Below are 27,401 nucleotides of genomic sequence, written 5' to 3'. Positions count from 1 at the left end.
AGATTTAAAAGTGTTTTAAGGTGAAAAGCTTTGTCCTCTTCTCTTGATTGTTTACTGGGAAACTCTGAATTTGTGCAAGTGGTTGGTGGGGATTTTTCTCCTGTTTGGCAATAATCAGTTCTGTTTCAGAGCCTTCTTACAAAGTATTCTGAGACATGGACTGGTAATTGTTTAAATCCCTCTACTCTGAGGGTTAGGACTGAAGTGGGCCATCTAACAAAGAGAGCTTTTCTTCCATACATGTTTGGTATTTGAGTTTACAAAATGTTGCATGTTTCAGAGTCTGAATGAAACCCTTTTCGGGGAAACAGATTTCATTTCATTGGTAACTAGGAGTTCAGAATTCAGGCAGTTTTCCTGCTGGGCACAGATTATTCCAGGAGGAACTGAACAGACACAATCTTGCTGTTTTTTTAAAGAAACTTTTAAGAGAGAGGAAAGAGGGCACATTGCTCACTACCCCATATGCTCATCAAGCAATATGCGCTGCTATCAATGCCAGCCAAACAAGTACTGCCAGACCACAACCTGGAGAGAGGGAAAGGCACATTGGATTTTTTTCTTGGTCCCTCAGACCTCAAAAATGTGCACTAGTGGAAAGGGCAATGTCTTTATATGGAGCACACAGCGAGCTACCTCCCACGCAGACTGTGGGCTAACGGATGCAGACTCCCTCAGGCTCGTGTTACTACACAATTGTAGGGACAAGTTGTGGCTCGAGATTTCTTCTTACTTCCTGCTGAATTTGTAAAAATTCTCCCTTTTCATGGAACATCAGTTTCCAAAGAGCACAGAGAGCTCCTTTAGCCCCCATGGGTGGGAATAGTGATACAAAATGTTTTTCACCACAGGAACGGAGTCCCCATGCGGGGGGATGGCCACCACATCCACCTGTCCCAGGATGGAAGCCTGATCATAAGCAACGTCCAAGAGGCTGATGAGGGATCCTACATATGCAGTGCCTACAGCAGCAGTAACTCTGTCAGTGCCAGCACAGAGGTGAAAGTGCTGAGGAACAGGCCTAGCAGTGAGTACAGCCTGGTCTTCCTGCTTCTCCCTGCACAGTGCCTGTATTTTGGCCACTGTTATAAATCTGCGCATTGCGTGTGCCAGTCCACCACCAACCTTGGGCTTTGGGGAGCAGCAGGAGCCTGCTTTCCCTGGGCAGAAAAGCAGGATGGTGCAAAGCAGGGCACTGGGAGCCTAAATAACATCCTGAGGCCAAAATGCCATAGTTGGTTGACCAAATAGTTGGCTGCAAGATTTGTAGTTGGACCGTGGACACCATCCAGCTGGCTTTACACAAAGTGTAGGTTGAGTGGTCTCTTGTCAGGAGGTCAGCCCCTGAAAATGCATTCTCCTCCTGGACCTCACCAGAGGTGTCAGTTTCATCTTGAAACTCATCATCTCATTCCTGATGTTGGACTAAATTTAAAACAATCCCCTCAGAACCAGTGAGGTGGAGGAAGCAGGAACATACTGTGTCTTTTGGGGGGGAAAAGCAAGCTGAGAATAAATTTACAGCTGGTTCACCTTTTGCTTGACTGCAGCTACTACGAGTCATGTTGTGGATCTGAATAGAGAGTGCGTGGACCAGCCCCACCTCGCCAACTGTGACCTGATCGTGCAGGCCCAGCTCTGTGGTAACGAATACTACTCCAGCTTCTGCTGTGCCAGCTGTGCTCGCCACCGACCGCAGGCCAGCGCACCCTATCACCGCGGGTGACAGGCACCCCCACGGCGAAGTACAGGTGACCCGGGACAAGGCTGGAAGTCTGAACTCTGTTCTTTGACTGCGTGGGACTGTTCTGGGAGCTTCGCGCTGCTGCTCAAGAGGGTGAATTGAACAGTGTGTAGTGGGTGTAAAGGTTCAAATGTGAGAGACCCACTACCCTCAAGTTTATTGTAAACTCCTTTTCCCCCCTGTGTGCCTTGCTGTACCTAATCAATCTCTTCAGGGTAATTGCTGTCATTCACATAACAAGATAATATTGGGAAAGTAAGGATGATGTGACTAGAGAAAGCAGATAACCAGCATGAAAGAGGGAGACACCAATTCTTCATACAAGCAAGAGAGAGAAGTGCTCTTAAAAAAATAATCTCTGAAGTGTTTGAAGTTGGGCCTCAACCACCTTAACCAAAGCATTAACGAGCAATGAACATTTGTAATCCTGAGGAGCGCTTTCCATCTAAATGCAAACAGCTAAATGAGAAACAGCTGGATGCATATAAAATTAGTGTTTGGGTTCCAGGGGCTTACTAGCTCTGGGGTTGCAGCTGCAATGTCAGGTTACTGTAGCTGTTTTATTCCAGTAGACCTTAGACAAATTTCTAGTAGGGTCAGTTTGGTTTCTACTTGACTGTAATCAGCTTTGGAGTGAAACACAGGAGCAATGCTTCACAGAAAGGTTAAGACAAAACAGAAAAATACTTCTAGCCCTTCGTGAATGTAAGGGATAATTTAGATGAATATGCCAACACTGTTAGCTGTTCTGAGCTGCTGCAGTTTAAATATCACTCATTCTAGGAAGGCTCAACAAAGAATTTTTTTCCTCAAACCAGAACCGTGCTGTTCAATTTATCGCAAAACCGGGGTCGGTGGCAGCATTGCACTGAGTTTCAGCTTGGAGGAAACAAATAGTATACACATAGAAATACATGTGTAGGTGCATTTGACTTGACAGAATAAACCTCCCAATGATCTGCTGTAGTCTCAGTTAAGTCCTGGAAAGCCTGGCTTTCCAGGAAAAAGTTAGTTAAGTCATGGAAAGCCTGGTTCTGCATGTGGCCTGGGCTGATGCCTGCTGCTACGGGCTAACAAACTAGGACTTCCAGATGCACAGTAGCTGTAGCTGAAAAGTATCCTTCATTTCAGGCTTCTGAAAGTCTCAGGCATTAAGAGGGGGGAAGGTGAGATTATATAATTATATTCCTGTAAACCAAAAAAGGCCCTTGGGCATCTTCAGTATCTCAAAATGGAATTATTTCTGAGCAAAAGCATTTTTTTTACAGCTTCCACACTATTGTTTTACCCAAGCATCAGCCCTGACACTCCCCTTCTTCCTCATTCCAAACTCCCTGCTGAGACTTGGATGGGTTGACCATACTAATTAGCATCATTACCCATGTATTATTTGCATAGATGTAGCTACAAATTAGGAGACTGGTGTGTAGAAGCTAATGTTTTGTTTGAGGTGGTGGTGGATGGGTTTTTTTTACTTCTACTTGTGTTACTTTAAGGCTTCTAAGGAAGCAGCTAATTCAGGACTGTGCTCACACCACTCTCCTTCAGCCCCGACTCAGTACCCATCAGAGCAGCAGCAATATATAGGTGTAAATCCTCAGGCTGACAGCCTAAAGCTGGTTTGTACTCTAAGTCCAGTAAATCAGTTCGGATGAACCTAAAAATAAGAATTACTGACCTGATGATTGCACTCTCATCTGCACAGGTGTGGCTTCAGGACTGAACACAGTGCTTAAAGATGTGAACAAAACTGAGAAGTCTAGAAGCAGTCCAGTACAGAAGTGAGAGGTGACAGTCACACAGCTATTTGGGGCTGGGTCTCTTCCTGTGTCTGATAGATTCTGTTTGCTAGAAAAAAAACTTATTTTGCAGTTAAGACCCTTTAATTTGATCAGGGAAAACTTCCTCTGCTGTAATGCAGGGCAAGTGTTACAGTTAAGTTTTGAAGTAGAAATCACTGGCTATTTAAGGACAATGAGATAGTCCTGAAAATTTCAAACTGTGTTTGTACATATTTTTGCATTTCACAGCTCAGACCAGCACCTCTTTGTGTATTTAGGATATTATAGTAGGATTTTGTCTTTTGAGACCAGGGGACTAATCACAGACGCTGTAAATTCCAGTCTTATTGAAGCCCTCAGTTTATATGTGGCAGGCATCCATGGGTAGTCAAGGGCTGCAAACCTGCTCAGGGGCATGGTTAGAAGGTGTATCAGACTCTTGTCCCAGCGTAAGTAGTCAGTTCTATAAAATTCCTTTCTACTATGTCAGAGGTGCTATTTTTAGAGTATTTAAATATTCTCTGTAGTCAGCTATCATTTAAGCTGTGTGGTTACACAAGATGGGGTCAGAAAGTGCTTTCTTAAGACTTCTGAGGGCTGCAACAGCCCCCTGCATTCTAATAGCCAGGACTTTTGACACTGAAAATGCTTTGTTTAGGGGAGAGTTTATTCTGACCTCCTTTCAGCTGCATAACCATGGCAGGAAGGATGAGATTGGCAGACATGCAGTTCCCTGCTTTAAATACATGCCATCACTGTAAAAGTTATCTAATGGGTCTTTACATTTCTTCTATTTGACAAGATGAGCTTCTCCCTCTCTGTAGTACCACTTACTTAACCACTTGACTCAATGTTTACTTTTTTTATCCAACAATCAAGATGTTCATTTTCTTCCCTAAACAATGGATTGTAGGAAGTTCTTATCTCTAGGGCAGGAGAAGGGTGTAGCTATACTGGGCTATTTTCAGCTATCTTGGGGCACTTACTGTGAAAGATATGAAACTAACAGAATAACCTATGGCTACTTTATTTCCTACTATAAATGTCTACAACTGTGTTAGCTTTTTGGAAGCTGGAAAAAGCATTAATACCAACTCAAATACCATAGGGAGTATTTCCATTACTATTCATATTCAGGTAAAAATCTGTAAAGTAAAAAGTTGCTGTTCTTTAGACTGTGTCACTGTGTGACTCACTGTACTTGCCTGGAAATGGAAGCTGCTGGCAAGCTCCAATACAAGGGGCAGACAAAGGAAGCATTTCTTCCCCTTCACGTTATGGAGTCTGACTTCTCCTTGTGCCTAAACTGACATGGTGCCCATAAGAATGCAGTGAAAACCAGTCATACTAAGAGGGTAGATATGAGCTCAGTGGAAGAACAGAAAAAGAGTGAAAATACACCATCATCTCATATGGCTCCTTTTAGTAGTAGGGAAAAGAAAACCAAAGTGAGTTTTCCTCTTTGCCCTTACTAAATGTTAATGTCCTCATATTTGTCTCTCTGTAAATATTCAGTGACAGAAAATGCAGTGATGCAAACCTAGAATCTGATGTTATCAGTAACGGCCTCCATTTTAGAGCTTTATATGGTTATGGGTCACAAGGATATTTTGCAAGTTCAGTCTTAAAGTTCAAGGTAACTTTACATTGTAATAAATGAGAGGTGTCAAGATATTATTCTTAAGCTTTTAGGTTGGCAAGCAGGGCTTACCTATATTCACCTAACAACACAGAAGATACCCAGAAGGGCAAATACTGAAAACTGAATCAGGGTGGGAAATAAAGTTTTCACAGACAGTGCTTCTACCACCAACATTTATTTCTGTTAAAGCAGATTATAAATCATCAGTACAAATATATATAACTTACATTTGCTTGTAAGGCCAAAGTTTAAAAGTAAAGTTAAAATGAGATGGTTTTCACAAGTCACCAGAGGCAGAACCTGGACCAGCTGCAGCCTTAACCACAAGGTTTCACAAATCAGTGGGAAAAAATAAAACCAAAGTTAAAAACTGCTAAGAACTATTGACAGACAAACATAAAATGGTTTCCCAGGCAGTCCCAGGATATAGATATGATTACAGTAAGTTGTCACAGTAGTGTTAGAACCAATAGATTAAGACAAAGAAACTGCAGCAATATATGAAAGGAAAAAACCATACTATATAGAATATGTAGATTGATTCCAATAAAAAACAGTAAGTTTTCCCCATGGTTTTCAAACCATGACAATACTGTTCTTTAATTTTCTTTGTTTAAAACTACGATATAATGACTTATTGGTTGTGATTGTTGTTGCAATATGCTACTTACAATGAACAGATACAAGAACAAGCTAGAGCCCCTTTTTCCACCCCCCCAATATTACTTACAATAAGAATCAGAGATAAATCAATCTTATGTACAATTTCTTACATCCAACCCCCATTTTTTTTAACCTTTGGCAAGATTACTTACAACTCATACAGCTTTTAATATCCAACTATTTAAAATATTCTAAATGCATAAAAATAAAGATTTTGGCTTTACTTTATTCTTTACATATAATATTCACTTTGTTACTCAAAATGGAAGCTCAACTTTTTCCACAAACCTAGCTTTTGCTAAGGTGACAACATCCCATCCATATCCACCCCCCCACCCTACCCCATTTTTCCCTGAGGGGGAACATCCAGGACTTGCAGGGCATCAGAAGGACACAGGTACAAAAATCTGCCTTCCTTTCTGTGTGAGATGATTGATGTTTCTGCAGAACAGGCTTTGGGACGGGGTGCCTTTATTTGCTCCATTCAACTTCCAGCTTTCCAAGGGAGGAGGGAATGCAGACTGGGGTGACTCCAGGATTCTTTTTAAGAACTGCACATTAAATTCTGTGTATGTTTATGTCCTCCCCGTAATGCTCCCTCTTTCTAACCCATTTTTGTTTTAAGGGACCTTTGGGATTATCAAAGCAAACTGATCAGAAACAGTCCCCTTTGCTCCCTTTATCCCTCTATCCTAATGTACAATTTATCCATCTCCCCCATAGGACTGCTTAAAGTTCAATCTCAAATGTCTTCTGTAAATCGCTCGAGAAGGGGTTAGTTGGGGAGGGATTAGTGCGCTGCTTTGCCTTGCTCTCTAGTGCTGCCCACTGTGCTTCAAATGCGTCTACCTGTGGAGCAGCCACGGGGGGCTGGGAATGCTTGTCCTCGGCAGCCCATTTCCCACCATCGACTCCGTTGAAAGCTGCGGAGCCGTTGTGCTGCGCGGGGGGGTTGAAGAAAGGACTGGCTGTGGCGCTGCTGCTTTCGTACTGCGGGAGCGTCTGCTGTTTGACAAGACTGGGGGACTGATGCGGGTGGGCTGCTGGAGTGTGGCTTGCAGTACCAAAGACGTTGGCTACCATCTGGGAAGGTGTGATTCCAACCACAGGGACACTTGGGGCTGCATAGGTCATCCCATTTGCTACAGCATAGGGCTGAGCTGGAATAAATGCTGGCTGCATGGGTGGTACCACACCCACCGGCACAGGCTGAGGTGCAATGAAGGTGCTGACTGGGAAGGCTGGTGCTGACTGGGAAGCTGGAGCTGCTGGAGGAGGCTGGAGCAGTGGCTGTGGGGCTGGGGCTGAGGTTGGCTGCTGTTGGGCTCTCACAGTCTTTGAGACCTCTTCCAACCAGCGGTCTGCCTCTGAGGGAGTACGTCTGTGATTTCCTTGGAAGAGACTTGGTGAGGCTGCACCTGAGGAGGTGCTGCTCCATTCAGTCCCTGGGAAGAAAAGCATAGGCAAGTCACTGATATTTCCACTCCTCACTCTTTTTTAAGTTAGAAAGGCTGGAGGGTATACACAAGGACAGACAGGCCTCCTCCCACCATGACTGAAAGATGCTACCAACACCGGAAGCATCTTTATGCATCCACTGCATTGTTCTGTTCTAGGAAGACATTTATCAAGAAGGGGTAGACAAGAGCTTTTTTGCTAAAATGCAGATTTATGGGTATTTTTCTTCATAGGAGTCATCTGAGACTTTAGGGCATGCAGAAGAGCATGCAGTTATGAGCCTGCACTCATAACTTGGTGGCAGTGATCTAGTCCATAACCACTAGTTCATCTGACTGGGGAGTATCAGTTGCTGAATGTACAGCCAGGACTGGTGGACTTAGAACACAAAGCTATAGAAACTGTTTTAAAGACGAAGTCTGGTGCTCTTACGAGGCCAAGCAGAACCTACTACTTCACTAGCAAAGTTTCTCTTGTTGAGTGGCTCTTACACCAGGAAATTATTTTAGTTAAGATTGTAGCCTTCTACAACACGTGTCCACATGGGTGGCAGCCATTTCAGGTACCTCCCTACACTGTGTATAACTGCAGACGAGGCCTGGAGGAACAGACTAAACTTACTAAACAGGGGAAATGAACCTCTAAAGCCTTTAAGCAACCAACTTAATCCCTCCTTATGTACGTTAGTGGAAAGAACACACAAAAATTAATTTGGGTACACATCGATTCTTTTTCCTTCATACACACGCACACATATGCAACTTCATTACTTCCTTTTTAAGCACTAAATTTTCTAAAATGCTGCCAAAATAAGAATCAGTCCAAATTATAGACCCAGAACCAGCAAGTTCATCGCTTCCCTCCATCCACTCGTGCAAAAGGCTACTACTTCCGTCTTTTGTTCCTGTTCCTTCCACTTGCCATTAAGTGGCACTGACAGTTGTCTCAAGGGCTTAATTATGCTTTTGATCCAAGTTCTTATAGCAGTGCACCGGATCTACTTCCAATCTTACCAGTGACCACGGCTGCAGCTCCAGTATTAGCAGCAGGAGCATGAGCCCAAGGATTGGTTTCACGAACTGGCATAGCTGTGGACACTACAGCAGCTTGGGATGGTTTAGCAGCAAGCACACAGAAGGCAGAGGCAGTGCCATTAACTAAAATGGGAGCAGACAACATCAGTGCGATTAATTCATGCAAGGCATGCACATGACTGGAATATTAGTGGGCCAGGTCATACCTATCAACATACAACAATTTTAGACACTTCCACATGACAGCAGTTTGTGTAAATTAGCCAAACTGGACTGACAGTCGATAAAAGTAGTAAATCCATTTCATCAAGCCAACACTTGTGAAGAGAATTGTGGGATTGAGAATTAATTATGTATTCTAAGAGGCCTTGACTTCTGATGACCAACGGAAGTTAAATTTGTTGTTTTCATAAGGAAGAGAGAGGGCTCACCAGAAGTTACTGTATGGTTAATTTTAGATTCAAAAGAACACATTTTAGATACAAAGTAACAATAACCACATTTAACATGGAGTGGTTCTTTTTTCACACAACTTGCATAAAAGCACAGCAATGAAATGAAGATTAGCAGCTGCTATGAGTTCTATCTCTCCACAATTTATCTAAGAATTTCTGTGAAAAATAGTAATTGTGGTGGCACAAAATCTCTTCTCTTGTGAGATTTGGTTCCTATGACACACAATTGGTAAGGTTTTTGAAGTTCAGGAGGCAGAATGTTAAAATAGCCATTACATCAATGCCAGTCCCTTTTACAGGTAACTATCGTGTGGTAGGTGGATGAATTTTTTGTTACAAACAAAACCACAGAAAAACTAAACAGACAGGATGAAAAAAGCCGGATGCATTCACCCAAAATACTGGTAACAGGACTTGCACAAGAAATTAAGACCATGTGTTACTGGAAAGCAACATTTTGTGCATTCAAGCCTAATCCAGCGTGACCGCGGCACGCAAAGAAATCACAAACCTTGAAAGGCAGGAGACTGTGGTGCGACTACTGTCACTGGTTTTGTCATGGGGGCCGAAGAGAAAGGGTCTTCTGAGGGTGTGCTGAAAGCACTGGTGATCTGAGAGCACAGGGCACTAATGCTGTCTGTTTCCCCTTCTACCTCAGGGACTAAAACGTAAACAGAATTCATTAAATCGGAAGTTTAAAGGATACAGAAACAATTTACAAATACCAATGTGAAATTGAAATATAATTAGTTCCCTTATGTCCTAGATGTTCTTGCTACTGATTTGCACTACAGCTTTTTTTAAAATTAGTGTTGACGATTTGACCTGAAATGGAACACCACATTAGTGTATTTTGTGACTAAGTCAAGAGGGTAAGGAGATCACCATTCCAAATTTAAAGGATGCTCATAGAAGAAATAAAAGGGTTTTCTATAGCTTTAGTAGGGATCTAAATCTTTCAGTATTAAAGTGCTAAACATATCAAGGATTTGGTATTAAGATTTGGCACTCTGTGAAATAAAAATACTTATGACAGATTTAAGTGTTCCAACAACATACTTCTACAGTAACTACATGAAGTTTAAATGTGCTGACAGCAATGCAGAGCAGCAAGTTAATTCTGGAGTTAGAATGTTGATTGTTCCAGTTCAGCAGTAGCCGAAATCCCCAGCTCCTGTGCTAGAATCATAAAAGCAAAAGCTGAATGCTCAAATAAAATGGACACTCAGTTTTAAACCAAGTAGCAGCATCATGTGGATAAAGTAACATCTGGATAAAGCTGCCAGCTTACCAGATGTTCTCATTATTACTAATTGCATTGTTTATCAAAAGTACCTATCATCAGTCCTTCATTGCACAGAACTGACATAAGCAGGCATAATCAAGCACAAATAGTGTAAGAAACGTAAGATGGCTGGACTCAACATGCACCATACCTAAAACATAGGGGGAGGCATGCCCAAAAATTGTTTCTTTGAGGGATAGTCCAATACAGTGCATGTAGTGTGACAGTAAGCAGCACTGGCAGTGGCATATATAGAAACATGCATAATAATTATTCTGAATCATGAAAAATTCAGATTGTAGTGTGCTCAGTGAGTATCACTAGTGAGTAGTGCACTATTATTGTAAAACTGATCAACTCAGTGCTGGTCTTAAAGCACAGGTCACTAAACAAGGAGTCAGTTTTTTTGTTGAGTTTGCCTTTGCCACAGTGATTTTTACTTCAAAGCTTAGAACCCCAAAACGAGCCCTGTTGCCAAGTGAGAGTACAGCTGGCCTCCAGGATAACCTAGCTAAGGGAACTCTAGGACATTATGCAAGGTACTGAGCATCCCAGGTTTTTATGCTGGGATGACTTTAGAAAACCGCACTACCATCATGTGGAAACTGTACAACTTAAACAGTTAAGTTTCTTTTAATGCAAGGTGAAAAGCAATTTCATTGTTCTCAGAAAGAATTCAGACAGGCAGAAGGACAATCATCACATGATCCCACGACAAGAGGTTAAGGTCTTGAAGGGATTTGTCTCTCAGGATGCCCTGACAGTAAGTGGAAGAACTGGTTCAGTGACTCAGAGGGAAGAGCCAGCACCTACTAATTCACCAACACCCATTCCTGGAGCACTTCAAGCTGTGATCCAGTATTTCAGACAGTGATTAGAACATTTTGCCTTCTGCATGTGGACAGTGCATTTGAAATTCTTGACTATTTCAAAAGCAGAATTTTTCTGAAATAGCGATGTTTGTTCATGATAAACGATAACATGAAGAAGAAGGATTTACTAGAAAACAAGGAGTTATTTGAAGCCACAGAGAAAGAAAGGAGGAACAGACAATATAAGCTAATGTTTCACTGGAACCATTTGGTTTTACCTGAGTTTTTCATGGGGAAATCGGTCTTCCTTTGCACTGTTGAAGGCAGCTCATTTATTCGCAAAGACAACTGGCGTTTAAAAGGAGACATCTTTTGGCTAAGGGCAGGGAAGCCCCTGAAAGACCCTTGCCTGGCAAGCTGCTCTATAGGGGCATGTCTCCGTGGGATAGCATGGGGATTGCTCATTTCTTTATCCAGAGAGGCAGCAACTTCAGCAGTAGGAGAGGTTGGTGAGCCAGAAGAGGGGGCAGTATTGTTTGGTGCAGCACCTGGTGCTACTGTTTTCACTTCTGTTTCGACTGCTGGAGGAAACAGGGTGAGGTTAGAAGAGTAAAGCAAAGTACTGTTCAACTGTCTGCCCCTATTCCCATTTTTTTTGAAAAGAGAAATTCCAAGGATTTGCATAACCAGTACTCTACCAAATGAGTTTCTAATAGCACAGCAGAAAACTCAGTTCTATATACCTCCATGGCTGCCACTGTGTCACTTTACACACATCCAGGCTCCACAGTTTACTAAGGTCACTTCCCAGAAATGATAGCTTTACATATGTATTCTCTCTAGCTGTTCCTGAGACCCCAGCTCTAAAAATACTTGCAATTCATTTATGAGTAAGACTGAAAAATGTATTGTGTGTTTGAGACCTCTACTTTCCCTCACACAGAACCATGGCCAAAATATTACTACAAACTGTATTAAGTGACTTAGGGTGCCATAGCTCAGCAGCAACAGGGAACAGAACCCAGCTCTAGCACCTTCTTTCAAAAGCCACCCTGCCAGCCCTGCAGAATCAGCAGCAGACACCAAACACACTGCACAAGCTTTAGCAGGCCAAAGGTAGCAGCAGCATTTAACAAGTTAGACTGCATTCAGCGCTCAGGCTGCAGCTCCCCAGCTCCTCCAGGAAATAATAGAATAGCAATGGGGAGTTTTCCATCTCTAGGAGAACTCTCTCTCACTCATAAATGAATTGGCTTTGGGGATCATCAACACAGCAGGACAAGGGGAAATCTCACTATGCTGGTATGAACTCTTATTTTACCTATATCGTTTTCCAAAAGTTTTAAGAAAAACAATTACTTTTTTTTTGACATATCAGCAGAACAACCAGAAATCTGGTAAAGAGAGGAGTCAGACTAGAGATTTCTGAGGAGCTGGAATGGTAGGAGGAACTAATTATGTTGTCTTGCAAGCTTCAATACCCATGAGTTGCAGCTGCTCGTTCAAGTGAAACTTTTCTAATCAGTCTTTCTTGGAAAGGATTTCACACACCTTCATTGAGTCAAGATTTTGACTCATGCCCTCAAGTAACAAAGGCCTTGTGTTTAAGCTTCATTTAGCACATTCTAAAACTAACGTACGGGAACAAGCAGATGGATGACGAAAACAAAGATTAAAGTTTTGCAATCGAGGGGCAGCATAAAACTTGCTGTGAAATCCTCTGAAACAAAAGTTGACTCCACTGTAAAGAGAGTTATGAACAATATTTATAATATTTATTTTTTGTTAGCTGTAGAACTCCAGTACTTATAATAAAACTTGAGTAACAAGTTCTACACTTTAGTTTCAGAACACTAACTCCTCTAAAATCAGTTAGTTATTAGTTTTGAATGTAATTAACAGTGTAACAGTTGTGTGTTTTATTGGGAAGGGGTGGTTGTTTTGTTCTGGATTTTTTAGAAAGGACTCTGTTCTTCCCTCATGCAGTATTATTCTATACATACGCTCTGTAATCTGCCATAAAAATAATAAAAAAATTACATTCCTTTCTAAGAAAAATGCATTTCATTTTCTGTTCATTTACCATAAGCTTTGGATGTGTCTGGCAAACTTGTCCTATTTATATAATAATTTTGTAATAAAGCCTTTAAGTATAGTACCTACAGTGTTCTCTGCCATAAAAGCAGGCTGACAAAACAAAGCAGAAGCAGCTTTCACATATGAAGCCACAGGCACCTTTTCTAGAAGGGATATGGGAAAATGTGCTCTGAGTGATTCTGGGAGCAATTTTGCATCCTGTGAAGTGACAAGAGTCTGGGAATATTGTTTGAACATAGCAAGGTTCAAGAGAGGGAATGCTCTAAGGATGTTAAGCCTAAATCCTTGCACAGGCCTCAGTGCTGGTTTTGCTCGCTATAGTTGATTGTTTAAGTTGTACCTCGTACCTTTAGCATCCGGCATCTGTCTCATAATTTCCTCTCTCTCTGCTTGTTCAGTAGCTGTAGTGACCCTGAATGACCCCTCTCTAGTGAATGTGGTTCTGCTGGCATCAAAGGTGGCAGTCACTCCACACTCCTTCTCTCGCTTCTGCTTTCGCTCCAGGCATGCTGCAAATGCACAGCCCACGGCATGACTCAACCTTTCCCCCTGCACAAGACAACATTGCATCATTCAGTAACTGGAACAGAAACATACATGTGCTTCAAGCATCGCAAAGTGATAACCTGTCTTTATAAGACGCATCTAATTCAGGCATTAAAGAGAACTACTGTAATTGGTCGTCTTTAGTATGGCTCTGAATTAAACCTGGTATATAAAGACACCCAACTACTAATGCACAAGCCATGTTCAAGAAGGTCGCCCAGGAATGAAGGAGACTGTTGGATAACCTGTTTAGTTCAACTGTTACTACGATGATAGTGTGATAATGTGCCTGCATTGATCGCTTGCCTCTGGATACATCTGTGCACAAAGAAACTCTCCTGAAGCCATCTTAAGGTGTAAGTCCTGAAGGACAGATGAGTGCTATTCTTGGAGCAAGTCTACAGAGGGCTCAGGGAGACACAACCTTTGTGTGTAAGTGTGAAAATTAAAAGTACAGCGGTGACTACTTACACCTCTTAATGGCCCTGACCAAATGCACAAGTTAAGAGTGCCTTCTGAAAAGCACTTCCATTATTCACCAGTGAGGTTAAAAGGATCCACTATCCAATAACTGCAATAAGGAAAGGAAATTCAAGTCGGAGGAAGTCCAGCAACCCAGCTGATACGGCGGCGACAGTTGAGTCAGAGGCACTATTGCTACCAGTAGCTCAACTCATCTATCATAATCAGTAAGTGAATTGACCTGTTATTCACAGAGGAAACCAGAAATGTTCCAGCTCTAACTTAAGTTTTACTGGGAATTTCTAACTTCATTGTTAAAAGAGAAATGATAAATTGTCAAGTACCACTACTCTGAACACGCAGCTCTGTGGAGTTCACACAATAAATTTGCATGAGGTTTCAAGCACTCTGTATAATAAAGGCAGGAATCAACAAAAAGCAGATAGAGGGAAAGGCCAGATCATGGAGTTAAATAACTTACTTAAGTCTACACAGCAAGAAACTGATAGAGGTAACTTAACTTTAAACCTTCCACTCAAAACACCTCTATCACTTAGAAGCAAACAGAATGCTAATTTAATTCAGTTTAACTCCATTCCTTAACATTCGGATGACTTTTCAATCAAGAAAACATTTGCATACAAGAGACTACATTCATAACCAGTCTGTATTTACTTTGATTTTATCCTGGAAAAACTGTCATTGCTGTTTCAGTTTTTGGCTGTAAATATTTTCAGATGAAAAAATTTTCCATCTATTCTTAGAAGAGTTCCTTTCTGCTGGAGATATCTGAGGCTGACTGCGTTCCTTTTATATACACGCTGAGCACCATTTCTCTCCACAAGACGACACCACAGAGCAATGGCAAATAATTCAGATATAGGGAATTAGAACTAAAATGATTTTCAAGGAGTAAGTAACATTCCAGCTGGAGTCAAAACGTATTGCAGTATTCCAGGTACTCAATTCTTCTGACCATTACTTCTAGCTAGGAACTAGAAGAGTTGGGCACACACCACATAAAACTTACCGTGTCCTTCACAGCCATAAAGCAGTGGCATATCCAGCGTCTCGTTGTGCCATCTCGACAGATGTATGAGAACGCCCGGTCAAAGTTCCTGTCTGGTGCGCAGAAAGAAACTTTCTCTATTGTCTGATCAACTATAAGATCCTAGAGGGAAAAAAATCCCCCCCACAATAAAAGACACATGAGGAAATATGGAAAAGCACTGAACAAGTAATTTTTAGTAGTAATTGCACAAAGATGAGTTATAGTAAAAAGAGGGTAACCTGATCTGGCTATAAATTATCTGTCAACGAAGTCACCATTCAGAATCTGTTCCCGTTAAGAAAGAAAAAGAACAGATCACATTTTCCAATAGACGCCTTTGGCAGAAGTGTGCCAAAGCACCACTTAAGAATTTAGGGACCCAAACAATTCCCATGATCTCTCTCTAGACTATGGAAGCACACATTTTTGTTTTGTTTTGTTTTACTTTTACAGCAGCTCCATAGTCTTGCAATCAAAAAGTCTTTACTGTGGTTAAAACACAAACTGAAACTTGTGGGAAAGGTCTTTAAGTGTGAAAAGGTCTAACAGCTTCTACAAAAAGAGTAAAAGTGATCTGCCAACTAGCTAAGCAGGGATGCAATGGAAAAGCACCAGCAGCACTGGTAGTATCAAACATCTCTGATTTAGTCCCATAGATTGATAGACGTGTTTTTAAAAAGGAGATAGTACAGTTTAAGACTATGTCATCTTCATTAAAAATTATTTTATCAACTTTTTTCAAAATTGTTTCTTTTGTTTGGTGGCTAGTACTTGGCCCCTCTGCTGATGTATTGAGCCACTAGAAGGCAATAGTACATTCTCTTTTTAAATTCCATACTTTTAATTAACTCCAGTATCTGCACATCTTATTAAAATTCAATTTGAAAATATTACATATATGCAGCAACATTTCTAAAAATAATGTATTATTACTTTTAAATGAGGCAATCAGTAGAGTGAGTTCACTCACATCAGTATGTTTGTATTAGAAACTGAATTCTTTAGAGATGGCAGTTTTAGCCCTGATGAAGCATTCCATAACAGCAGCTCTGGAGAAGTCTAGTCACAGAGCAGATATTTGACAGGCAGTACTGCGGAGGGATATGAATTACCTCTGCCTGCCAGTGCTGGCTTGTAGAAACATCTTGTAGGTTGACAAAGTAAGTGTTAAATTGAATGAATATAAAGCAAATTATTTCAGACTGACAAGAGTCAGAACTGTTCTGATAGCCATGCCATCTTTTAAAATACTAGTACACTTGTAGTAGGAAGCCTAAAGCTCTTATTTCTAATTGCCTACATCTACATAAAACCAAGAATCATTTGCTCTTACTTGCACACAGGTGCCTTGGTGGTACATACTCTGCTATTTCACAAAAAAAAAATATGTAACTTCACAATAAAAAAATTGTAAAATAATCTAGAAGGATGCCACAAATACTTCAGACCAACAGCTTAGATATTAGAGTTAGAGACTATCAAATTTTATATACTCAGATACTATTTAGCTTGAGTCTGAAGGCACAACCCCCCTATATAATTTACTCTCTTCATTGCATTCTTGGAAGCTCTTGTTCTTTCAGACCCATTCTAGGATTTGGATACACTTGAAATTATATTGATTTATATATATTATATTGATTAATGTCAGTTTGCCTATGTATTATTATTGCAACCTTTTGCAGTGGTGCAGAACAAAGTCAAGGGACTCTCCAAGTTCACTGTCAACAGAACTTACTGGGGAAAAATATGTTTTTTCAGTAAATGCAACAAAAAATATTCCAAGCTTGTGCTACACTTGCCATGTTTTATAAAATATGTCTTGAAAATAGCGTGGAATTAACTGGGAAAAAAATTAGCAGGCATACATATGTTTACAAAGCAAGAAATGATTAAACTAACACACTTCAGTCTTCCTTTCAAATACCAACATTTGCATTAACATAGAGATTGGTGTCCATTTGAAGATATAGCACATATGTTATTATAGAGAGATTTAAAACTTTTGCCCAGAGAAATCTAACCTTTGTTTTCTCGTCTACAACTCTGAGTCCATCTGCTGAAACCCACAGGACTGCTTTGACGGCCTTCTTCCCAGACTTTCAAGAAAAAAAAAAAAGGAAAGAAAAAAACAAAAACAAAACAGTTTTATGCCAACAGCAGACTGCCACCTGCTTCCCCTCTCCAAGAACCATAACATTAAGTGTAGATGAAGTCCACGGTCAGTAGGGTGCCCAAAGCTCAATCCAAGTTGCAAAACATTCAGAGAACCAAGCCAAAGCCAGTATTTCAGAAACAGCACATCGTGGGGATGGGGAGAGGGCACAGGACAGGTGAGGCAAAAATAAGGTGTACATCCATTGACAGTAAAGAATTCAAGACTGACCAAGTGGGTGAAAAATTCCACTAGAGTCAGAAGACACTAATTCATAAGGAGTTACACCACAGGTAGCTTCTTTAGCACAAGTTTAAACATAGGAAAATTCTTACCTGATATTTCCACCAGCCCTACCCTCTGCCCCAATAGTCACGTGGCAGAATCATGGCATCACCTTAAACCGGTGTTAAAAGCACTCTAAAATCATCAGGTACTATGTAACTCATCGAGCTCATAAGCCTAATGCTAAGATCAATAATCCAAACATGTTCCACTAATTTTTTTATAGCTAAATGTCAAATCTTGGAAGAGAGGTAGAAAAATATGATTTCTTAACCATTTGGTGTGTATCTTGAAAAAGCAATGGTGTGTGGCAGTCTGACGCAGCGGAGGAGAGGTCTGGCTTTTATCCAAGACCCAACTGTGGGAACTTTCAGCTGTTGCAAGCTGAGGGTAAGTAAAAGTGGGAAACACAGGAAGGCTTCAGGAGCCATTTAAATTACAGATTCTTTCTAGACTGTTTACTTTTCAAGGGAAAGTTACAGAAAACAGTATAAACACCATATTCTTCTGAAACGAATTCATTCAAAACAAAATATGTCAACATAATTCTACTGGTTGTTACTGAGAACTACTACTAGAAAAATAGCTGGGTTTTTTCTTAGCGTGTTACTTTAATTCACAAGCCCTGTACTTTAACCAGTTAATAAAATATTCTCCCCATAATGTTTTTTGAAGCACTGGGTTTACATAGTTTGTGGCTGCTAATGGCACCCACCAGAGACCACTCTAGGGAGTGAAGAAAGCAACAACAACAACAAAAAAAGATGAAGGGGTATCAGTGGCTTCAAGCAAGAACTGCAACTTTTTTATAATTTTTTTTAATAGTGTATTGCAAATGTATATAATTTATATTCTTTCAGCAAGTAACGGAATAAGGACACATTCTGACATAAGCTACTGCATGTTCCAAGTCTGCAACACCAATTTTAAGGTAAGGATGAATTATCTTGGAATGAAAAGTTTCCAATTATATCACATTGGTTTCATTCTCAGAGAAAGCAGCAAGTGCGAAGAAAAAGGGCCTGGCAGAACTTTTGTTTTCTGGGGAGGAACTATCTGTCTCCTTTTCGGAAGCAGCAATGACACCCCGGGCCTTTTCAAAAGGCTTGGTGAGAACAGAGCATGGTACTGACTTGCACAGAAGAGTGTTTAAAGAGAAAAGAAAGAAAATAAGCACAGCATGAAAGCAAACTACAGAGATGTACTTGCAGAAGCCAGTTTCTAAGTGACCATACAGTGTGGGTAACCCAGAGAAGGTTTCATTCAGAATCTGGAATGCCTAATGGAAACATTATAATTCCTAATGGAAGATGTACTTAAATTTACCATCATTTGTGTTAAAAATATTGCAGCATTTAAAAGTCACTTCTAATTTTGGTCTCAAAAGGCAGTAAGTATCAATACCCACAAAATACAGTCTGTATTTTCAATGCTCAGATAGCTCCCATAGCCTAAAAGTCCCTATTATTTCCAAAACAAATGGTTTGTAGAGGTGTGTCTCCTAGAACTGTTTCAAAAAGAGTATCAGTTTCTTATAGCCATTAATAGTCTTTAAGATCTTTATTTCAAGCAAATACAAACAATCTAGAGAAGATAATGCCTGCAGGTAACTGGTTTAGATTACCATCATTAGAACAAGAGCTACACATCTTTCCCCAGTAAACAATAAAAATCTTGTTCCTACAGAAACTGTGAACAGTTCCTAAAGTTTGTATTAAAGTCAAGTTTAACTGAGCTGGGTACTTCATAAAACAGTAATGATCTTCAGCAGCACTACTCTTCACCTGCTATTTTACCAAGTGAGGATTTAGAAATAGCTAACACTTGGAACTTCATTTTTCTCAGAATAAAATGAAAAGACTAAAGGGCTTTCTAAATCCTCTCTTCCCACTGGAAACATAAGTTTCCACATGCAAGATAACCTAACATGGGTTTGCTACATTAAGGGAAAAAGAAAACATACTTTCATCTCCCAATTCCTTCTTCTAGATTTATGGGTGGTGGATGCAGTTCTTTGAAAGATTAAGAGCTCACAGCCTACACCCCAAACCCACTGCTACTATCATTGGGCAATGAATGATTTTCCAGTTTACTGAATTCGCAGCTTATCTGTGCCTCCCAGTGATGTTTAAAGGAACATACTTCTCCAGATCAGTTTATATTGGATATACAAATCAAAGTACTACTCCACTATGGGCGGGATACTGCCAAGTAAATCATGATTACCAAGTAGATAAGAGCATTTGCACTTCTGGCACATACTGGACAAAGATCAGACCAGATACAAGATACTGCATGGAAAGCAAACTCCACTGCAGAATCGTAGCTTGTGTAATAAACACTGAAATGTACAGGTAACTCCAAACACAAATATTTAAAGCAAATTGCCAATATCCACTGGAATGGTATGGTCTTAAATGTTGCTACCTCATCTAGAGATCCAGAGCAGTAGCTTGTCTTCATATGAATTCCAGAGTTTTTGGATGACAACACTGCCTGAGGAGAGCCATATGTGGAACTGACTCCTGGAAGCCTGATTTGTCAGTGCTGAGTCAGCACCAATAGAAACATTGCTGCTCAGCACTTCCAGGGAAGTCACTAACCTGCTGCAATACAAGATTCATTATCTGGACTAATTTCAGAGTCCTCAGACATCTCCAGGAGGGAGGGCAGGCACTCGTTCTTCCAGGTCCAAAGACAAAGCAGGACCATGGTGGGCTGGGCACAAGGGAAACCTCACTGACAAACTGGCAATGCCCTAGAGATGGGCATCCACCAAACAAAAAGTAGCTACTCTATTGTAAGGTGGAAAATAAAGTTTTAAGGACACCAGAGCACAATTAAAGTTGCTCAATAATGCATTTTTTAAACATTTCTACATTGTTTCTAGTATTTCTGCCTATTTTATTCTGTCCTGGGACTTAGAAACAGCTCTAAGATGTATGTAGAGTCTGAGGTATATATAAAGAATTTTTTTTCATTTCAGACTCCATAGAAAACATTGTGTGATGAGAAATACACACACTCAGTGGAAGCAAAACATAAGAAAGATCATCAAATCCGTACTACTACACTTTTCAACAGAAAAGCTTTAGTTTAAAAAGATGAAGAGCTGCCTAAAAAGGCATCTTATTTGATAACTGCAGAAGCCTAACCCGGAGCTATTAACAGACATCTCATTTTTATTTAAAGTTGAAAGAAGCATTTTCAATACTAAACAATTGAACATTTCCAGACACAAATCTATCAGATTTACCTTTTATGAGGAGAAAAATATGAACAGGGAAAGTAGCAAACATGTCTAGACTGACTTTCTGAGGGCTGCTAGCATATTTTAAGTAGTTCTGCAGTTTGGAATATTATATTAATCCCAATGCAAGGCATCTGGGGAGAAATTATAGATGAGACAGCCAAAAGATATTAGAGTTATTAGTATTTCTCAATTATTAATAAGAGAACAGCTGTCCCTTTCTTTGCAGATTTCCTTAGATGTGGGCTACTGTTGTAGGCCAAAGCTGTAAAAAAGGCACTGCCATACTGGTGCTGTGGGGATATCTAAACACTGTGGATTTAAGTGATTTCAGTGCTAATTAATGAAATTCACAGGCTGAAGTAGAAGTAGGTCCTTCTTTGTCAAAATATTATAATACAAGACAAAGCAAATCTACAATGATGTAGTAAAGTATCAGACTTCATTAAGAAAGCAACTAAGATGTAATAGGGAAGATGGCATATTTAAAAATTTAAAAAGTCAAAGAAAGATTTTTATCTAAGTGCTATGCCAACATCTGTCCTTTTACATCTTTGCTCTCTCATGTATCCTAACATAAGTTAATAACAACAAGCAGAGAGAAAACTAACATATCTGATCAGGCTGAGGTAGGGGTTTTTCTGCTTGTTTTCAATTTAGCATTTTGGGTTCAAAAGCAAACAGCATGTTTTGACTCCAGTCTTTGTAGATTCCAGCTCTTAAATTTCATTTGTGCATAGGAATGATCTCATTAATCTGACAGATCTGCCATCTACTGTATTTTAGCCCCTCACCATCACTACACTTTAGATGTGTGCTTTCCTAGATCATAGGAAGAAAACTGAATCGGGGAAACAGCTGTCCCTGTGTGACACGCATCACTAACTGAGTGAACAGTGAAAAAGGAGCAGCTGAAAAAACCTTACTTACTCCCCAAAGCCAAAACAAATCGAAGACCACAGAATAATCTTCAAAAGACTCCAGTATGCATGGATGTTACAAACCTGTTAGTTTCTATTTAAGCAAAGTCTCATTTTATAACAAGATACTTCAGAAGCCGTATCTTAGATTAACTCCATATGAAAGCTAAATTAAAACGCTTTATGAAATTTTAAACACAGAGGGAGGAAAGAGATAAGAGGGAAAAGAGAGAGTGGTCTTTCTGCCTTGTGGAGACGTAGACAACAGGAAGAAAACCACCCAGACAACAGTAAAGCACATTCTTAATAAGGACAAATAGTTGCTTCTCTTCTTGTCTAAGACACCGTCCTCGTGAAAACAAGAGCAATGACAGAAACTGTAAACTGAGTTGAAATTAGGAAAACATAGTAGGTAAATGCCTGGTCTCATCTCCATACACCTTTGAACTAGGACTGTCCTCAAAAAAGGAAGGTTTAAAGAGATGGCACACTGCTTTCTCCCAGTGCTAACACTTGGGGACCAACTCATGGTGTCAGGAAGCTGAGCACAAACCACTTACAAGGCACAGACCTCAACTGTTCTCTAGGTATTTGCCCAGGTGATGTAGGTTGGCATAAGTTTAAGGGTTTAAAAGGAAAATTTTAATTTTTTTCAGGAAGACCAAATCACTTCAGAACACTGGATCTCCAATACAGTTCATAGAGATTTAAATTTCTGTTTCACGTTACTTTCTAAACCATATTCTTACTTTGATCCCAAGTCTGTTTTAAAAGTAAATATTCTGAAATGGATTTGGGAACTCTCAACAGTGCTATACCAGGGATGTAACTCCTTATAGTGCAAGCACAAACAAGGCATTAAACTTACTTTTCCAAAGAAGCCTTTGAAGAACTTCCTTTCCTGGAGGAACAGGGGGGACAAGTCGAGCGCTATTACTGTAGGTAGCTAAAATGTCCCAGGGTTTTCAAACCAACAAGCACACACAAGAATAGGGTTTGGAGGGAAAGGAAGGGGGTTTTAGAGTTATCCATGAGAAGGTGCGACAGGCAAATGTGAAAATAATCCCATGAAAATGCAGATCAAAGGGCACACACACAATTCTAACAAGCTACTGCCCTGAAATTGGTGGAAAGAAGAAAACCTCAGCCCCAATTTCATGCAAAGTGGTTACTTTATTTTCACTCTCCCTTGTTTAGTCCCTTTTAGTTAGGTTATAAACCAAACTTGGCAGCAGCCACAGTGGTCAAACAATTAAAATACTGTATGAGCTCTTGTGAAATGCAGAGTTCTAACTCCAGAACTACAGTCAAGTTTGCTCTGTATTGATCACTCTTTCCCACGCAAATGCTCTGTAAGCTGGAGAAGCACGTATGGTTGTTATAAAGCAGGGGTAAATACTGCTTCATTTTATTCCTTTTATTTGTTGCTCTGGTTTACACGCTATTCTTATGCTTCACGTCTTATGCAGTCTTCATTGAAGAATGAAGAATTTCACGTTACCTTGTGGTAAAACTAAAACACAAATGAGAGCCCTTCCTCTTTCTCTAAAGCCTTCCAAGACTTTATGTAATATTTATACAAATACTAGTTATTCATTCTACAACTCTGAATGGACAGGCTGAACAGTCTTTCAAGTCAGCTCAGACAGGGGAAAGACAGTTAGACAAGTGCAAAGATACCAAGGGCTGAATTACGACTTCCTAAATTGCTTCAGCCTGGAAGCGATTATACTGCTTGCTACGTTTGCATTAAGAAAAGAGCAGCAAGCAATTTTAAGCAAATTTGCATGCAGTTTAGTTTACTAGCTTTATTTTGTTATCAGACTGTGAAAATTAAACTAGAAGATCTGAACCGATTGGCTGAGAGAACACTTCCCCAGGCCTGGTGCTCTGTGAGCACAGCCACATGCTGCATGAAGCATAGAGCTGTTCCTGCTATCTTTTCAAATTGTTTCACTTCTAAGAAAGCTTTTGTATAGTAGTAATGAGAAGGAGGTGGAGAATTGCAGATGAGACAGGGAGCATCTCTGTGACAGCTCCTGACCCCACATTTACACTGTGCAATTCCAACCTGTTGATCACTGATAATATTATATTAAAAATATTACCACAAATATCCTGAGGCAGTGTCTCCAGAATTGATTGATAAACAAGGTTATATTTAAAACAAAGCTATGGTTCTGATGCAAGTCAACAAAAGCCAGGAAACGCAAAGTTAAGAAGGGAGTGTCAATCTCAACTTTGCATTTCCTGGTCTCTGCTGCTGTGTGCCTCTCTGCCCGATGTCCTTCTATGGTACGTTTTACCAAGTATCTGCAACATTCATGTCAACTCATAAAGAACATCTTCAAGTTCAGTCAGCTGAAAAGCTTAAGAATTTTTGGAGGCAGGAACGGTTCTGTATTTGGACAGGATGTGCTGAACACTAGGAGGGGAACTAATGGATTAATCGCAATGTAGTGTACATAATGAGAAGGGGTTGGATGCTGCTGCCAAGTTGAGCAATGACTATTCCATTACACTAAATAACAGCTTTGTAAAGACAGCAAAAGCTAGAGATTCACCAGAAGCTACCTCATTTTTAGGTGACGGTTAATTTTACTCTCAGGAAAATGCTTGTTAAACAAGTTTTTTTTTTTTAAATAAACTAGACAAGGTTAATGGAAAAGGCATCATGCAAAATGGGTTTTAAACAACACTAAGTTAATGTAGTTTAGAGATAACTAATGCATATTTTAAAATATTAAATTATGTCTCTTTACCTGCTAAAACAAGAACATATATTAAAACAAATGCATCATTTAAAACAAAAAGTGGCAAGTTAGAAACCATACTACAAGCTAAAGCTGATTTAAAATAAAAATATGACATGAGTATACTTTTGTCTTTATATGATGTTACCACACCTGAGTTGAATACACTTACAAGGCCCTTAAAGTTACTATCCAGTTGGCACTAAATATTTTAAATTCAGTTAAATGGTTATGAAGAAACCATTTAGAGCTTAGTGTCCAACTACAAGGATCTTACCAGATAGGAAATGTATACAGAGTTAGCAATATATCCCTACTAAGGGAAAAATGCAAGCTCCATTGATAATATAAACCCATGTTAATAATAGACTAATAGCTGAATACATGGATTTCTGATCTATTAATGAGACTGTAGTGCCATTTCATCTGACAGAAAATTACGTATTGTTGGTGTGCAGTTTCACAGCTACAAAACTGTAACAACAGAATACAGTATGGATGAGGGATTCTCGAGCTTAAAGTGGCTTCTTTTACTCAGTTGTCAATTAAACAATGCCTGAATAAGATGCTCACCCATCAACTGGTTTCAGGTTCTGCAAGATGCAATACTCAAAAATAATTATGCTACATAAAAGGAACAGGTAATAAAAAAATCCTTGAAAGGTTATTACACACAATAAAGAGACAGAGAGATTTGTTTGCATCTTTTCTTTCAAAAAGCAAAGCAGTAATTAAACTGATTAACACTGTTCTATATTCTTGACAAATCCCATTAAATTTTTTTAAAATCCAGGAGTCAGCCCTATAAAAGAACAGCCTCCAGTTCCCCAAATGAATTGCCAACTGTTGTAGAGCAAGAATTAAGAGGGAAAAAATATATCTATTAAAATAAGTAAAGACAGACAGAACTTAATTATTAAAAGCTACAAGACATAAGTATTTCAACAATTCTCATTTTTATTGACTGGATTTATAAAACCTACACCTTACCTGCAGAGAAAAAAAGAAAGACTGAAGTAGCTGAGATACATTTTGATGTAGTTTAAGCATACAAAAAGTGAAGTCCAATTTCCCTTAAGCTAGTCTTTCAGTATGAGAGCACTGCACCTTAACCTTGTAATTCTTTCAAAATCAAGAGAAAGCCCACTAAAATAACTAAGTAGTGTGAAAGAAAGAGACTACCAGAAGAACAAACTGTTTTCTTACCACACTCCTCGCATGCTGAAACATTACCCAGTGTTTGGCTTCTGCTAAATTAAGAGAGCATATTGTACAGAAAAGAGCTTTAGGCAACAGTGGTGTCCTAAAGAAATGCCTCTGGTTTAAAAACTACATGCTGGGGAGAGGGGCATGGCTTGAATTGCAGTGAGCAGCTCCAAATGAACCTTGGATCTGATGGAGTCTAGCAACTACAGCACATACAAAGTACTTTCAGTAACCTGAATCTTCCTCTTGGGGCCCAAAGTGAATTTCACCTCTACTTCTCAACTTACAACACTGATAAAGGAGACAATGTAAATAGCAATTGTAAGAGATGTGCGCTTCTGTTCAGTTTATATACAGACACCAAAAACTTCAAACTGCAGAAAAAATCAAAAGTGTCTGAAGAAAAATGTTTAATTTAGGAGAACGGGTATAATTCACACCATCAACAATGTGGACTAATGACATCGCACAGAATAGAGAAATTAAACTATTTATTTCCAGGGAATGCACTGTAAAAGTTAGATATCTAAGTCTGACATTGAATCAGTAATTCATGTGATCAAGAACCATAATCCTGGAATTATCCAGACTCCAGAAGAAACGGGGTGCTATGCTTTTACTATGTCTCATTAATTATAAGCTTAGCTACTCTTAACTGACCTGTGGACTTGTAAGATTTTTATAACCAGAAAACAGCTACTTCACGGCATAGCTCCCCTGGGAAGAGAATGAGAGAAGTTCCATAACGTAGATACTGCAGTGGTATTTGGTGTGCTAACAGAAAGTATTCCGAGAGAACAAGAACCAGAAAAGGACAAAAATGAATGCAATTCATTATGTGGTCAGTATTTGCACTTTTAGGTACATAAACTAAATCCACAGAACAAAGAAATAATTTATATTTTGTGTTGCCCTTTTTAATAAAAATCCACCAATCACTGTGGACTGAATGGGAACAGATGGGATGCGTCTTTAACAGGTTGCTATACATTAACTAAGAGAGAAAAGAATGAAAAGACTTGATTTTAATCAAGCAATAAACCAATTCAGAAACTTTACAGCACAACAGAAGGCAGAAAAGATAACCTATAATCTTCCACTGTGTGCTAGGAAGAAGGGAAGAACAGTTCTAGATGGAAGCCATTTGAGCTCTCAGATTTGGCGAGGAAAAAAAAGGGACGTCCAATAGCAGATATTTTAAGTAAGCAAAAGTGCAGTAGAAGGGTTTGACGGACTTCCAGTGATTTTGTTGAGCTGCAAAGATACAAGAATTTCTTCCACTGAAGGCATACTGAAGAATATATAGCTAAAACATGTAAGAGCAGTGATGACAAGGATTGTGGTTCTCCATCTCCATTCAAAATTCAAATTTTTTATGTCCTTTCTCTTGTTCTTTTCAATGATGTTACAGCCTCAGTTCCTTGCCTTTCTAGAGTTTGCTATTTCCACAGGATTTTGTGGTATTATTACTTCAGGAAAGAGATGACAAGACCTCTTCAAATGAGCCACAGAACTACAGAGAACTACAAAGAGCTTTGAACGAGTGCCATTTACAGGAGCAAACGTTCACAGAAGCCAAACTAAGAGCAGCCCACTTCATGACATATCAGAATTAGGCAGCCTTCAGGCCACTTTGAGCAGATGCAAGCCAGATTATTTCATGCATGACTACAATGTTGCAGTGCATTACAAAAAAGCAGCCTAAAATAAGTAATATTTTGTATAATAATGGTGAATTAAGTCACTATTAAAGTGGCAGGCAACAGAGGGAAAGAGAGAGAGGGGGAGAAGAGAAGAGAGAG

At 39.7% G+C, this 27,401-nt stretch overlaps 2 protein-coding genes across 25 annotated transcripts in view; one reads left to right on the top strand and one right to left on the bottom strand.

Annotated features, from left to right (window-relative positions):
* Positions 1-5,947, top strand: part of PAPLN (papilin, proteoglycan like sulfated glycoprotein) — a 57,000-nt gene extending 51,053 nt beyond the window's left edge. For 4 of the 5 annotated variants that reach the window (XM_027707130.1, XM_027707145.1, XM_027707137.1 and 1 more), the window contains 2 exons: positions 852-1,027; positions 1,551-5,947. In XM_027707130.1, the coding sequence (XP_027562931.1) occupies positions 852-1,027; positions 1,551-1,726 (352 nt within the window). In that variant the 3' untranslated portion in view covers positions 1,727-5,947. Of the gene's footprint in view, positions 1-851; positions 1,028-1,550 lie in introns of those variants that run through there. The other variant, XR_003538010.1, reaches the window with a different exon arrangement.
* Positions 5,327-27,401, bottom strand: part of NUMB (NUMB, endocytic adaptor protein) — a 91,213-nt gene continuing 69,138 nt past the window's right edge. For 8 of the 20 annotated variants that reach the window (XM_027707178.1, XM_027707172.1, XM_027707205.1 and 5 more), the window contains 8 exons: positions 22,509-22,586; positions 17,055-17,129; positions 15,010-15,150; positions 13,319-13,520; positions 11,153-11,455; positions 9,289-9,438; positions 8,302-8,445; positions 5,327-7,275 (listed from right to left, as the gene is read on the bottom strand). In XM_027707178.1, coding sequence (XP_027562979.1) covers positions 6,560-7,275; positions 8,302-8,445; positions 9,289-9,438; positions 11,153-11,455; positions 13,319-13,520; positions 15,010-15,150; positions 17,055-17,129; positions 22,509-22,586 — 1,809 coding nt within the window. In that variant the 3' untranslated portion in view covers positions 5,327-6,559. Of the gene's footprint in view, positions 7,276-8,301; positions 8,446-9,288; positions 9,439-11,152; positions 11,456-13,318; positions 13,521-15,009; positions 15,151-17,054; positions 17,130-22,508; positions 22,587-25,383; positions 27,344-27,401 lie in introns of all 20 variants that reach the window. The other 12 variants (XM_027707249.1, XM_027707216.1, XM_027707223.1 and 9 more) reach the window with 12 other exon arrangements.

Source organism: Neopelma chrysocephalum, unplaced genomic scaffold, assembly GCF_003984885.1.
Source record: "Neopelma chrysocephalum unplaced genomic scaffold, ASM398488v2 Primary Assembly neopelma1_24, whole genome shotgun sequence".
Taxonomy (NCBI): domain Eukaryota; kingdom Metazoa; phylum Chordata; class Aves; order Passeriformes; family Pipridae; genus Neopelma; species Neopelma chrysocephalum.
The sequence above is the reverse complement of the archived record's forward strand: the minus strand, read 5'-3'. Positions and strand labels throughout refer to the sequence as shown.